The sequence below is a fragment of the Brassica napus genome, chromosome C8, assembly GCF_020379485.1.
Source record: "Brassica napus cultivar Da-Ae chromosome C8, Da-Ae, whole genome shotgun sequence".
Lineage (NCBI taxonomy): Eukaryota > Viridiplantae > Streptophyta > Magnoliopsida > Brassicales > Brassicaceae > Brassica > Brassica napus.
In genome coordinates this window covers 28,835,892-28,848,476 of record NC_063451.1, presented here as the reverse complement: position 1 = coordinate 28,848,476, position 12,585 = coordinate 28,835,892, and the positions used below count along the sequence as shown (strand labels likewise).

Sequence of the window (12,585 nt, the reverse complement as noted above, 5' to 3'; positions counted from 1 at the left end):
ACCTCAGGATTTGTAAATACTAAGAGGTTATTGGTTGTTGTATTTTAATGGATTTGAAAATCCGAACTAAATCTAGTGTTATTGGTTCTATGATTTTCAAATCTGTATTAAAATCATGTGTTATTGGTTTAATGATTCATAAATTCTATATCAAATCAAGTGTTATTCAATCGTACGGATTTACTAATATATTTGATTTAATAGTGGATTTGAATGGATTTGTTTGGATTTTTTAGTTAAAAGTACAAAGACTCAAATCCGAGGGAAAACCTCCGGATTTACTTGGATTTATAAATACTATATGGATTTCTAAATCAATCAAAATATATAAACCAATAACACCTCCTAATATCATGCATTGTAAAGATCACAAGATTTGGTATGAAGACTACATGAAAGAAAAAGATGTGGCTGCTGCAGTTGATGAAACTCGTGAGGAAATTGCCTTGAGAGATAAGACCGTCTTTGTTGCCAATCTCTCTCTCGCCATTGGAAAATCACATATCGTCAATTTCTTCAAAGATGTTGGACAAGTTGTTAGTGTTCGACTTATTGTAGACCAAAAGGGTGAGCGTGTGGGCTGTGGCTTTGTTGAGTTTGCTTCTGCGTACGAAGCAACAATGGCTGTGCAAGAGAAGAATGGTCCTAAGCTTTTTGTTAGCGTGGCTGAGATAGCTCGTCAGTACCCTTTCCGACCTAAGTACAACCTTGAAGATAGGCTTTGGTACGAATACAACCTTCTACAAGAAAACCTTGATTCAGAGATCAAATTTAACCAGGAAAATCAGAAGACAGTATTCAGCGGTCGGAAGACAACCTTATCTGATGTCAATTGATAGAAGCTTAATGGTTGTTTTAAACTTGTGATATGATGCAATTTATCACCTTTTATTTACTACCAATCCGATTTTTATTTTTGTAATGAAAGAATTGCTCTGATATCTTTCGGTATTTTAAGCACTTCTTCTTTTCATAGTAAAAAAAAAAAACAAAATCACAATATAAAAGGAAAGAACAAGAAAAAAAAAGAAAAAAAACAGCAATACTAAAAAGACAAATACGCCCTTTTATTTTTATTTTTATTGGTTTATTTAAGACAGTCCAACCCCACAGGTGACCGCGGAAAAAAAGGCTCGAGCTTTCTTTTGCGTCTCTCCGTTTCTCAATCGCCGGTCACCGTGTTGTGGCCAGACTCGTCGGAGGAGTTGTTTTATTGTTGAAACTCAGATTAGGGTTTACTTATAACACCGCCGCGAAGGTCTGTTCTTGCGATCTAAGCTACAACGGGTCCTCTTTTTGGAGGCGAGACTTATGGCGTTGAATCAGTAGAAGATTTGGTTAGACTCCCCGGAGGATTGAATTGAATCTCAGTTCTGTTCATCCGATTAAATCCCAAAGATTGCGTTTTTGGAGGATATGGCTGATAAGTACAACGTCGAGGAAGCAGAGGCTTTAGCCAAGAGAGCCTTGGTACACCTCTTTTATTATTCTCGCGATTATTGAAAATTTTCTGACTTTTTCAATTGTTTGGCTGCTTCAGCACTTACCAATTACACAGGCGACGCCGATCTACGAGCAGCTTTTGTCACTGTATCCTACTTCTGTAAGTTTCCAGTGCCGCTCACTTGTGGTTTTGGAGTTTGATTGTGATGTAAAGTTTCCTCTTTTATTAAGTGGGTGCTTGCTTAATCCTTTAGGCGAGGTTTTGGAAGCAGTATGTGGAAACACAAATGGCTGTGAACAATGATGACGCTACCAAACAGATATTTAGTCGTTGCTTGTTGACCTGTCTTCAAGTTCCCCTTTGGTATGTATGTGTTGCTTTCCTTTTCTTAATTCTTTTATTAGATTTTCCCCCTCTCATTGTTGCTTTAGCTGCAGTGCAAGTTAGCTTTCCATCTCCTTGGATATAACTCAAAACATATTAATTTCTTAGGCAATGTTACATTCGGTTCATCAGAAAGGTCTATGATAAGAAGGGAGCAGAGGGTCAAGAGGAGACCACAAAGGCTTTCGAGTTTACGCTTAATTATATTGGTAACCCTTCTAGCTTTCACATGTAATGACACTTCAAAAGAACATATGAAATGGTCTTTGCTTCATCATCCTATGCATATCGCTACCATTGGCTGTAGCCGCTTTGCATCCATTTAGAGCTCTAGATTCGGTTTAACATGTCAGCACATAAGATAACTTGGCCCTCACTAATGTCGTCGTTTATTTCGATGTGTATAAATCTGCAGGGACAGACATAGCATCTGGGCCTATATGGACCGAGTACATTACCTTTCTAAAATCTCTTCCGGTTCGTTATACCATTCTTACTTTGTCCTTAATACTTTAAAATCGTTATTGCAGAGAAATGAATTGATTTTCTTGCAGGCTCTTAACCCCCACGAAGATATGCAACGGAAGATTGCTCTCAGAAAAGTTTATCAGAGAGCTATATTAACTCCTACTCACCACGTTGAGCAACTTTGGAAAGAATATGAGAACTTTGAGAATTCTGTTAACCGGCAGTTGGTAAACTTCTGTTTTACAAATCTTGTGTGGTTTCTTATCTTTTAATGTATTAGAAACAGGAACAAACTTCTTTAAAATCTATTTTTTGAGCAGGCCAAGGGACTTGTAAATGACTATCAACCAAAGTTTAACAGTGCCAGAGCTGTCTATAGGGAGCGCAAGAAGTACATTGAAGACATTGATTGGAACATGCTTGCTGTACCACCAACAGGATCTTCCAAGGTAGATCATTTCTCACTCAGTGCTTCTTTTTGGAACTGCTGAATCTATAGTTCTATTTTTCTATTCGATAATATTGGAGATATTGACACTTAAGTTGGCTAAAAGGACATCATGAACATAGATTTACGTCATGACATCTGGTTATACGATAAGGAGTACATAGTGAACTATAAGTTCTTTGATTCGTTCATTTTTTCAATTGAAAATCATTGGCTCACTTTGGTACTTCACACTGCCTTATGGTTTTATGCAGGAAGAAGTGCAATGGGTGGCCTGGAAGAAGTTTTTAACCTTTGAGAAGTAAACCCCCAAAATATTATATTCTTTCATTTCATTCAGTGATGACATATGTTCTTACATAGCTGCTTAGCCATTTTTCTTAAGGAATTCCTGGTATCTTAAAATCAAATGCTAGATATTAATATATTGCAATAGATAATTGGTCCTTCAGTTTACGCCTAATGATGAGACTTTTATATATCTCTCTGCCGTAATTTTCTGGTTGAGATTTATTGAGGATAGTAGCTAGAAAAATGGAATGATTTACTATCCAGTTAGATCCAACAAGTGATGATTGGACCTTGTGCATATTGTTTTCAACTAGTCCTTTTGAATATAACAAACCTCTGCGTCTTTTCTAATACACTTGTAATTTGCAGAGGAAACCCTCAAAGGATTGACACGGCCTTGTCAACTAAGCGGATTATATATGTTTATGAACAGGTATGAGAAGCGTCAGTGCGATACTTTTGCTGAAATTTAGTAGGAATAATCTCCCAAATGTGGTTCTTTCATTCTTGGCTGATTATTGCTCTGGTTTTACAGTGTCTGATGTGTTTATACCACTATCCCGATGTGTGGTATGACTATGCTGAGTGGCACATAAAATCTGGTTCCACAGATGCTGCAATCAAAGTATTTCAGCGAGCTCTTAAAGCCATTCCTGGTAAATGATCTATCCTTTGATTTTTTTTGTCTGTGAACTAGTTTCTTTGTGAAGGTTTTGACTATTACTCTTTGGTAGATTTAATCTTATATTTGATCTACCCCTTAAGAATCTATTTTTTTCTGTTGTGTGCATGATGCGAGTCTTTTCATTTATTTAAGTGTCTACATTGCTCACACAGATTCGGAAATGTTGAAATATGCTTATGCTGAGTTGGAGGAAGCTCGTGGAGCTATTCAGGTTTTCATTCTTGCTACTTGGTTCTCATTATAGAGCTTTCTTCATTGTTCGCGTACTCTTTGCTCACAGTTGTATGATTTTGCAGTCAGCAAAGAATTTATATGAAAGCATTTTGGGGGTTAGCACAAACTCTTTGGCACAAATACAAGTAAGAACACTCAGAACTTTGGACTGCTAAGATTGGCATAAAGAGCATATCTACGCTTTCCATAGTCATATGCTACTCATCGACTGACTGTTGTATTTGTCCACCATAATCATGATTTTTGTTGCTCATGTATAGTTTTCTGAATTTTGGATTGTTTCTTCCTCTAGAAAATTCTTTATGTGATATACTTTTTATATTCTTTTGCAGTTCCTTCGTTTTCTCAGGAGGGCAGAGGGTGTTGAATCTGCTCGCAAGTACTTTCTAGAAGCTAGAAAATCTCCTAGCTGTACATATCATGTGTATATTGCTTTTGCTACAATGGCCTTTTGTCTTGACAAGGATCCAAAGGTGGGTTTTGGTCTATGTTTAAGAACTGTTTTTTTTTTTTTTTTTTTGATAAATTGATTGTGAAGGACGTAGTGGTCGTTCAGTCAAGTTCAGAACACCCTCCCGTCTGATTTTACTCTTAGTTGTTTAAGCAAGCCAGGAGAATTTTAGGATAATGAACTCAATGTGATTTAAATATCGGCGGGTTTTGGTTATTGATCTTAAACTCTTCACTTGTTCGATTATTTAAAAAAAAAAAAATACCACTCGACATTCTTGCAAGACAAATATACTAGTGTAGCTTCTAATTCAGTTTTTTTTTTCCGGTTTCACAATAAAAGAAATGAATATGTTCTATTCTTATGCAGGCTGCTCATAATATCTTCGAGGAGGGATTGAAACGCTATATGACTGAACCCGTTTACATCCTTGAGTAAGATTTCCTTTTTATTTTTCTCAACATATATAATTGAAACTCTTCTTTATTGAAGAACTCAAACTTGTTCTCTCTCCCAAACATTCCTTAAAACACACAATTTTTAACCGGTTTGGTTTTGCTTTGAATTCTAGGTATGCAGATTTCTTGACTAGACTGAATGATGATAGAAATATCAGAGCTCTATTTGAACGGGCTTTAAGCACACTACCCACTGAAGAATCTGCTGAGGTACGCTAATAGTGATGTTTCCTATTTCGTTTCTCAGAGCCGTTTAAGAAAGCGTTTTTTGTTCTTTAGCATGAAAAGAGACAAGGAAAATAACCGGAGCAACTAATTTGATTGTAGCAATTATGAACTGCATTCTAGGCGTAACTTTTTCCTTGCCTCATCCTGTGCAGGTCTGGAATAGATTCGTTCAGTTTGAACAAACATATGGAGATCTTGCTAGTATTCTAAAGGTACTCTTTAACTTATTTGATTGTTGTCAACCTAAACTAAGAAAGCAAATACAGTTAGCTTGATGTGTTTTGTAAGCTTTTTGTGAGTATTTTTTCGTTTAGAATCTTTAGATGACAAGTTTGTTGTATAGTAGAGTCCCAGCTTTATTGGTCTTATTCCATCTGACAGGCTTTGGATTGCATGGAATATTACTAAAATTGCTGAGGCTTTCAAATCATTTCTCAAACTAATTAGGACAATATCTGTCTAGTATTCAGTCTGAGATATTTTGTATTAACTTCGACAACTTTGTTGTAGGTTGAGCAGAGGAGGAAAGAAGCACTATTTGGAAAAGGGGAAGAGGGATCTCCTGCTCTAGATAGTTCACTTCAAGATGTTGTTTCTCGGTACAGTTACATGGATCTTTGGCCATGCACTTCGAATGAGCTTGATCATTTATCCAGACAAGAGGTATGTCCCATGCATGCTAATATATCACATTTAGCTTGATTAATAACTACTGATGATGCATCTAAGTAAGTTCCAATTCTAACTGATCGATGTTTTCACAACAGTTGCTTGTGAAAAATATGAATAAGAAAGTAGAGAAGACAAACCAACCTCATGGATCTGCAACTATAGGTCTGTAGTTTTTTTAGTTTTCTGGCGTGGATAGATTATGTTGAAGTTTGGTGATGATTTAAGTAAATAAATCTCCTTGTGGACTGTCAGGTAGTGTAGCTTCTTCGTCAAAGGTTGTTTATCCAGATACAGCTCAGATGGTCGTCTATGACCCAGCAAAGAAATCAGGAATTGAGTTTTCTAGTTCTGTAAAACCAGTGGCGGCTTCTGCTTCGAACATCTTTCAAAGTAATGTGACAGCAACTGCAACTCATGTCTCAGCCAACACATTTGATGAAATACCAAAGACTACTCCACCTGCATTGTTAGCTTTTTTAGCTAACTTGCCTCATGTTGACGGTAAATCTCTTTAATACCAATTCCAAGTTTGTATTTAAACTGAGCATTTGAATAGGTTTCCACTAACCGACCTCCTCTCAATTCTTTTCAGGCCCAACACCCAATGTGGATGTTGTTCTCTCAATATGTTTGCAGAGTGACTTACCAACAGGTCAAACTGCCAAGCAGAGTTTTACTGCTAAAGGCAACGTTCCAAGTCAAAATGATCCCTCAGGTCCAAACCGAGGTGGATCTCAGAGATTGCCAAGAGACAGAAGAGCTACAAAGAGAAAAGGTTCAGATAGTAAGTTCTCTTTGCCCATTCAAGCATTAAATAATATTGGCTCATGGTGAATCATCTAAATCTCTCTCTCTCTCTCTCTTGACAGGGCAAGAAGACGATGATACTGCCTCCATACAAAGCCAGCCTCTACCTACAGATGTATTCAGACTAAGGCAAATGCGTAAGGCTCGGGGGATCTCAACATCATCACAAACACCAACTGGTTCCGCATCGTATGGTAGTGCCTACTCCGGTGAGCTATCTGGTAGCACCGGATAAAAGAATACTTGAGATATGCAAATTTGTATAAGCCTCTCTTGGTTCTGTAATCTATTACTCCCAACAATTTTGATTTATGCAATAAAAATAGGCTTCTTGGATTACATCATACTCCCTCTATTAACGTTTTAGGATTGTGCTTTAATTTTTTACATTTTATAAATAAAAATTATCACTAATTATATACCTAATAACAATTTAACCAATAATAAAATAGAATGTACAATATCGTTGGTATATAATATTAACTGTTAATAAATTTTACATAGAAATTTATAAACGCTATAATTTGAAACAAAAAAAATTCTATAAAAAACATGTATTAAAAAAACAGAGGAAGTATGTGTTTATCAAATCTTTAAGCTTATACTTAATGCTAGTTCATATATCAAAATAGTGGTTACAGATCATAGTAGCATATTAGTGGATATCAAGAAACAAGAAAAACATGACATTAATCAAAAGCATCATTACCAAAACAAGAACAAAGTACCAAAGAGACTCACATTCAATCACAATGACACACATTTTCCTACAGCTTGACCACTGGACAAACACCTTAAATCCGGGTCACAATTTATTCTCAAAAGCCACAATACTGTGACACCATCTCAAACTTTCATAGTTTCAGAAACACAAACTCTTCAATCGCAGAAACACCTCCAATCTTCTCAAGTGTCTTCTTGTCTGGTTCTTCATCCACTCCTATTGCCATGATAGCTTGTTTCCTCACAACTGTTCGTCCAACACTCATGAAACTCACATTCACATTCTGCTCTCCGAGTATGTTACCTACTTGTCCAATCATCCCTGGCTGATCCACCTGCCTGCACAGTATCAGATTCCCTTCAAGGCTCACGTCCACACCAAACGAACCAACGCAAGTCAAATGCGGAACTCCATATTTCACCTTCCCTTCTATACTTATAGCTCCAGCATCAGAGACAGCACCAGCAAAGCTGGACTCAACGTTAGAAATCTGAACTTGGATGGAGTCAACAGGGTACTCTGGTGATGACTCGACCACGGTTCGTTCCTCGCTGATTCTGAGACCCTTTTGCTTAGCTATGAAGTCAGCATTCACCAGGTTGACATAAGAGTCCGAGATGGGTTCAATGATTCCCTTAGTGATCATAGCGCGGAGAAGTCTAGTGTCCAAATCATCTCGGTCACGAGCTGAACGGTACACGACCTTGATGGACTGTACTCCTTTACCTCCAGATGCTAACTGCACAGCTAACCTACCAAGCTTCTCGGCTAAGACAATGTAAGGAGCCAGTTCAGTTAAAACCTCAGGAGCAACCATTGGTGCATTGACTGCAGTAGCTGATAGCTCTCCTTTCAATGCTCCTGCTACAGCCTCTGCTATCTCGATGGCTACACCTTCCTAAGAAGTTCAGAAACAGAGGTACGTTACAATCATGTCACAAGATTTCATATAAAATATGAATTTTCGATTAGTTCGGTTACTAGTTTGGTTCAATTCGGCAGGTTTTTTTAAAAAAATTCGGTTTCCGGTTTGCTAATCGGTTAGTTCAGTTTTTCAAAAAAATGTAAACCAAACTTTGAACTAATCGAATTAATCAAAATCTCGAACCTAATTAACCAAACTAACCGAAACTATCCGAATTTAACTCACTTTAACCAAATTTTCGATCGAAATATAATCAAAATAAAAAAAATCAGTTAGTTTTGGTAAAAAAAAAATTAAAAACCAAACTATCTGGATACCGAACCGAATTTTTTATGGTTTAATTCAGCTAGATTTTGGTCAAACCGAACTACCCAAAAACGAAACCCGCAGGCCTAAGTGTATGTATGTACCTGTGCCTCTTTGGTGCTAGCTCCTAGATGAGGTGTGACAGTAACATTCTCATGTTGAATCAATCTACTCTCTTTCGATGGTGGCTCCTCACAGAACACATCCAACGCTGCCTGAGCAACAACTCCTGAGTCAAGAGCCCTAACGAGCGCATCCTCGTCGATGACGCCGCCTCTTGCTACATTAATGAGACGAACGCCCTTCTTCATCTTGGAGAAGGTTTCGTCGTTGAAAACCTTCTTCGTGGCGGGAGTTAACGGCATGTGTAGGGAGATGAAGTCGGCGGTGGAGATGGCTTGGTCGAAGGAGACGAGTTCGACGCCGAGAGCTCTAGCTCTGTCTGCTGGAGCGTAAGGGTCGTGAGAGATAACGTTCATGCCGAGTCCCTTGGCTCGCCTCGCCACCTCTGTTCCGACTTTTCCGAAACCCATTATGGCTAATGTTTTTCCGACGAGAGATACGCCGACGTACTTGCTCCTCTCCCATTTTCCTGGGAAAACAAATGTGAACTTTCAGTAACGTACTGGACACGTCATCTATTATTACTCCACGGAAGAGACGGTAAAGCTCAAGTCAACTTAAATTTACAATTTACTTCTTTTTTTTTTTGAGAAAAAATTAAATTTACAATTTACACACCAAAAAGTCAACTTTAAGATTTTTTTTAACGATTCGCTAACAGTTTTTTTTAAACATTTTGTTAAAATTAATATTTTAATTGTTTTAGTGACACTTATTCTTTAAAAAAAAATATTGAGCACCCTTTAAAATATTTTTTTTTTTTTAAAAAAAAAACTTATCTTATTGTACTTGATCACTCCATTTTATGTCACGGTCGGATGTTAATGCTTTACTAGAATCAAATAATTGAGTATGTAAAATTATAATGCATAATTAATTTTCAAAGACCCACTTGTTGTGCAGTGTAGTTAAATCTACGATTATTATAATAACTAAGCAATAGTGAAGGTGTATTATTGATCAAAGAATATTCTTCTGCCACTCAAGGTTACTCCACGCCGAATCAATTTAGGTGATTAAAAATGAGTAATAAACCATTAATAAAGAAAGAAAAAGAAGACCAAAAAGTTATATATTGCCATAATGCTCGAGATTCCAAAATGGGTGGAAGTGATGAGTTGTGACATAAAGGTGAAGAAGAAAATACAGTATCAGGTAAGTGAATGATTGCTTCAACTTAATGAGTTTTGGGACTTTAAAGGCAAAGGAGACTCCAATAATCTTTGGTGTACTATGGTTGGTGCATGCTTAGACTCGAGAAGAGAAAACCAAAATGAATAAATATGAGTCATATGACTAACCATATTAGTGGTCCCAATCATTTTAACTTAGGGCCCATGCTTTAATTTTCTGCAATAACCGGTCTTTTTTTTTTATAACTCTGGTATCTGGGCAGTCACATTCCCAACTATCCCCGAAAGGAGTCCAGCGCCACAACGGATTTACAGCTGTGGCCAAGGTTCGAACCCGGGTGGCGGACAGCTACGAGCGCTTGGTTATAACCGGTCCTTTGGCAGTTCTTGTTGCCTTTACGGGTTAACTTTGTTTTGTCAAGTTGTCGCACTTGACCACCTCTCTACCAGAAATTATACATACACAAATGGTAAAACTAGCCATGACCCACGAGAAAAGTCACGTTTGGTATTTTGTTCTACTTACGTGAACTAATTTTATGCTTGTTTTCAGTACTACTAGCCTACTACTGTGACTTTTCTACTACACAACGACAGGTTACCACTTAGTTGAAAATTTCAATTCAGCAATAATTACAAAAGACAACACTAAAACCACTAAGTTGTTTACTATTCAAATGGTGGACCATGATGCTCGAGATTTGATGCCGGCTCCACAATGAAATACAAATATATTATCTTTTAACTGTTGTTAATAATCTATATAGTAAACGACTACTTTCGCAATTAACAACCCCAGTTAATTAACCAGAGTATATCAGAAAGTTATTTAATTAACATATTTTTGTTGTTGAAATCTAGATCTAATTCATATTTTCACAGTAGGCTGCTCAAGATCTGATGACGGCTCCACAACTAAATACAAATATATTAATATTTTTAATCGATATAGTAAAACCATTACTTTCGCAATTGTTAACGAATCGCCCTAATTCAATTAATCAAAAGTACATAAAATTATTCAACCAATTTTACTTGTATATATGTTGCTAAATCTAGATCTTATTCAAATTTCTACCAGAGCTATTCTGAGCATACTCGGACGAAACATTAGTTTTTTTTTTTTTTTGCTGAAACGGACGAAACATTTTTTACTACAAATTTTTAGAAGTTAATATGCATAAGTTAGGTAGCCTCTAAATTATCAAAATAATATTTATCAAAAGTTATACTAAGATATTTATAACTCTAAATCTATATATCATACTTTTCAAAAAACGTGAATTGTGTTTTTTTCTCCAACATACCTGCTTTAATGGAAGCGTCAGCCTGAGCGACGTTTCGTGCCATAGAAGCAAGCAAAGCGATACCATGTTCGGCGGCAGCCACCGTATTAGCAGTCGGAGCATTAACCACCAAACATCCATACTCCGTCGCCGCTTGCAGATCAACATTGTCGATCCCAACTCCGGCTCTTCCCACCACCTTCAACCTGCCCTTCGCGGCCTCGAACACTTCCCTCGTGACTTTCGTTCCGCTTCTCACGATCAACGCGTCGCTCTCCGCAACTTTCTTCTTCAGATCCTCCGGTGAAAGCTCGTAAGAGCAGTCCACGTCGCCAAAATCCTTGAGGAGGTTCACTCCGGCCTCTCCTAGCTTCTCGGCGACGAGGATCCTCGGCTTTGGAAGCGACTCTTGGTCTTCTTGGTCAGATCCGTAGGTGGAGAGTTTGTTGTCCTCCGTTAACGTCGTTTGCTCGACGGTTCTCAAGGCGTTAGTCGCCGTTAGTTTCACGTTTGGTGTGTAACGGAGCTCCGGTAACAGAGAGTGTCGACGGAGGGCGGCGAGTTTTGGTACTGGTGATGTCCACCGTGAGTTAACGGCTTTGAGCGTTGAACAAGAAGACGAAAGCGCCATGATTTGTTTCTTTTTTTTCTTTTTTACTTTGTTTGCTTTGTGTGAGAGTGTGGCGAGGCAAAACGTGCCTATTAATAGACATGTTATGGATTCATTTTTTTTTTACTTCGCGGTCAAATTATAAATTCGGCTACCTAAAATATATGTATATTCTGTTGAATTGTTTAGTTGGTAAGATAGTTATATAAAACGAGAGGAACATGCATCAAGTATAGCGTTATTGTCTTGGTGCACATCGTTGTCTCAGGAAAAATAAATCATATAAGAATAGTAAACACATTACTATTTGATATATCAATTCAAAAAAATGTTTTGTATCGAGCAGGTAATGTAATGACAAGCTTTTTTAGTGAAAGTCTTATGAATTTATAATCAATGAGATCTTACACGTGATAATAGAATTATTCAATATAAGATTTTGACACTAAAATACATTGTTGTCTATATTATTACTGTGATAGGTTAGGAATCTATCGCCATGTGCATCCTCAATAATCAAATTTAAATAACTGTCGACCAATCTTTTTCGATGATTCCCCACTAGCATCATTGGATTTTCAAAAGCATCTTTAAACCAATTAATTCTTTATATATTTTTTCGCAGTAAAAAATAGATTCGAACTGCAATTTTTACATAGTCATATACACTATACACTAATTATTTTATTCTTTGATAAGAATATCCTGCAATAAACAAGACATGATAATGTTAAAAAAAACACAAGACATGAGAGATTGACTTCTAAGAACTTTGACTGATCTAGAGACACGCCAATTAGTGAGATGATTATACTTTAAGCATTAGCCGGTCCTAAAATTTGAAGGATATAAACAATTTAGTAAGAGTTTATATAATTTTTCCTTTTTTATACAAATTTGAAGGTTTA

The 12,585-nt window shown here is 37.0% G+C and overlaps 3 protein-coding genes across 3 annotated transcripts; 2 read left to right on the top strand and 1 right to left on the bottom strand.

The window, feature by feature from the left end:
* The first annotated feature begins 351 nt into the window (after positions 1–351).
* On the top strand, positions 352–1,032 carry LOC125591718 (polyadenylate-binding protein, cytoplasmic and nuclear-like). Its single transcript, XM_048766433.1, has one exon. It carries the CDS (start codon positions 354–356, stop codon positions 834–836), a length of 483 nt encoding a protein of 160 aa, XP_048622390.1. The 5' UTR covers positions 352–353; the 3' UTR covers positions 837–1,032.
* An 80-nt stretch (positions 1,033–1,112) lies between these two features.
* Positions 1,113–6,909, top strand: LOC106387632 (cleavage stimulation factor subunit 77-like). The gene is made up of 21 exons (XM_013827532.3): positions 1,113–1,470; positions 1,541–1,603; positions 1,698–1,807; positions 1,937–2,037; positions 2,244–2,305; positions 2,383–2,523; positions 2,617–2,745; positions 2,999–3,045; positions 3,405–3,468; positions 3,571–3,691; positions 3,873–3,931; positions 4,017–4,079; positions 4,287–4,427; positions 4,775–4,839; positions 4,977–5,073; positions 5,244–5,303; positions 5,602–5,754; positions 5,859–5,925; positions 6,016–6,264; positions 6,356–6,547; positions 6,633–6,909. Exons 1-21 carry the CDS (start codon positions 1,417–1,419, stop codon positions 6,803–6,805), a joined length of 2,211 nt encoding a protein of 736 aa, XP_013682986.2. The 5' UTR covers positions 1,113–1,416; the 3' UTR covers positions 6,806–6,909.
* Positions 6,910–7,174: 265 nt separating this feature from the next.
* LOC106358583 (D-3-phosphoglycerate dehydrogenase 2, chloroplastic) lies at positions 7,175–11,847 on the bottom strand. The gene is made up of 3 exons (XM_013798407.3): positions 11,089–11,847; positions 8,630–9,117; positions 7,175–8,192 (listed from the first exon to the last, which is right to left on the bottom strand). The coding sequence occupies exons 1-3, from the start codon at positions 11,696–11,698 to the stop codon at positions 7,425–7,427; spliced, it is 1,866 nt and encodes a 621-aa protein (XP_013653861.2). The 5' UTR covers positions 11,699–11,847; the 3' UTR covers positions 7,175–7,424.
* Between the last annotated feature and the right edge of the window lie 738 nt (positions 11,848–12,585).

What these genes read in the sequence shown, in the direction of transcription:
- LOC106387632 (XM_013827532.3), top strand. Translation starts at nt 1,417, where the DNA reads ATGGCTGATAAGTACAACGTCGAGGAAGCAGAGGCTTTAGCCAAGAGA. An exon ending in CCACTGAAGAATCTGCTGAG is followed by an intron (nt 5,074 to 5,243) that starts GTACGCTAATAG and finishes CATCCTGTGCAG; the next exon opens with GTCTGGAATAGATTCGTTCA. An exon ending in ATCATTTATCCAGACAAGAG is followed by an intron (nt 5,755 to 5,858) that starts GTATGTCCCATG and finishes TTTTCACAACAG; the next exon opens with TTGCTTGTGAAAAATATGAA.
- LOC125591718 (XM_048766433.1), top strand. Translation starts at nt 354, where the DNA reads ATGCATTGTAAAGATCACAAGATTTGGTATGAAGACTACATGAAAGAA.
- LOC106358583 (XM_013798407.3), bottom strand. Translation starts at nt 11,698, where the DNA reads ATGGCGCTTTCGTCTTCTTGTTCAACGCTCAAAGCCGTTAACTCACGG. An exon ending in TGACGCTTCCATTAAAGCAG is followed by an intron (nt 9,118 to 11,088) that starts GTATGTTGGAGA and finishes TTGTTTTCCCAG; the next exon opens with GAAAATGGGAGAGGAGCAAG. An exon ending in CTAGCACCAAAGAGGCACAG is followed by an intron (nt 8,193 to 8,629) that starts GTACATACATAC and finishes TGAACTTCTTAG; the next exon opens with GAAGGTGTAGCCATCGAGAT.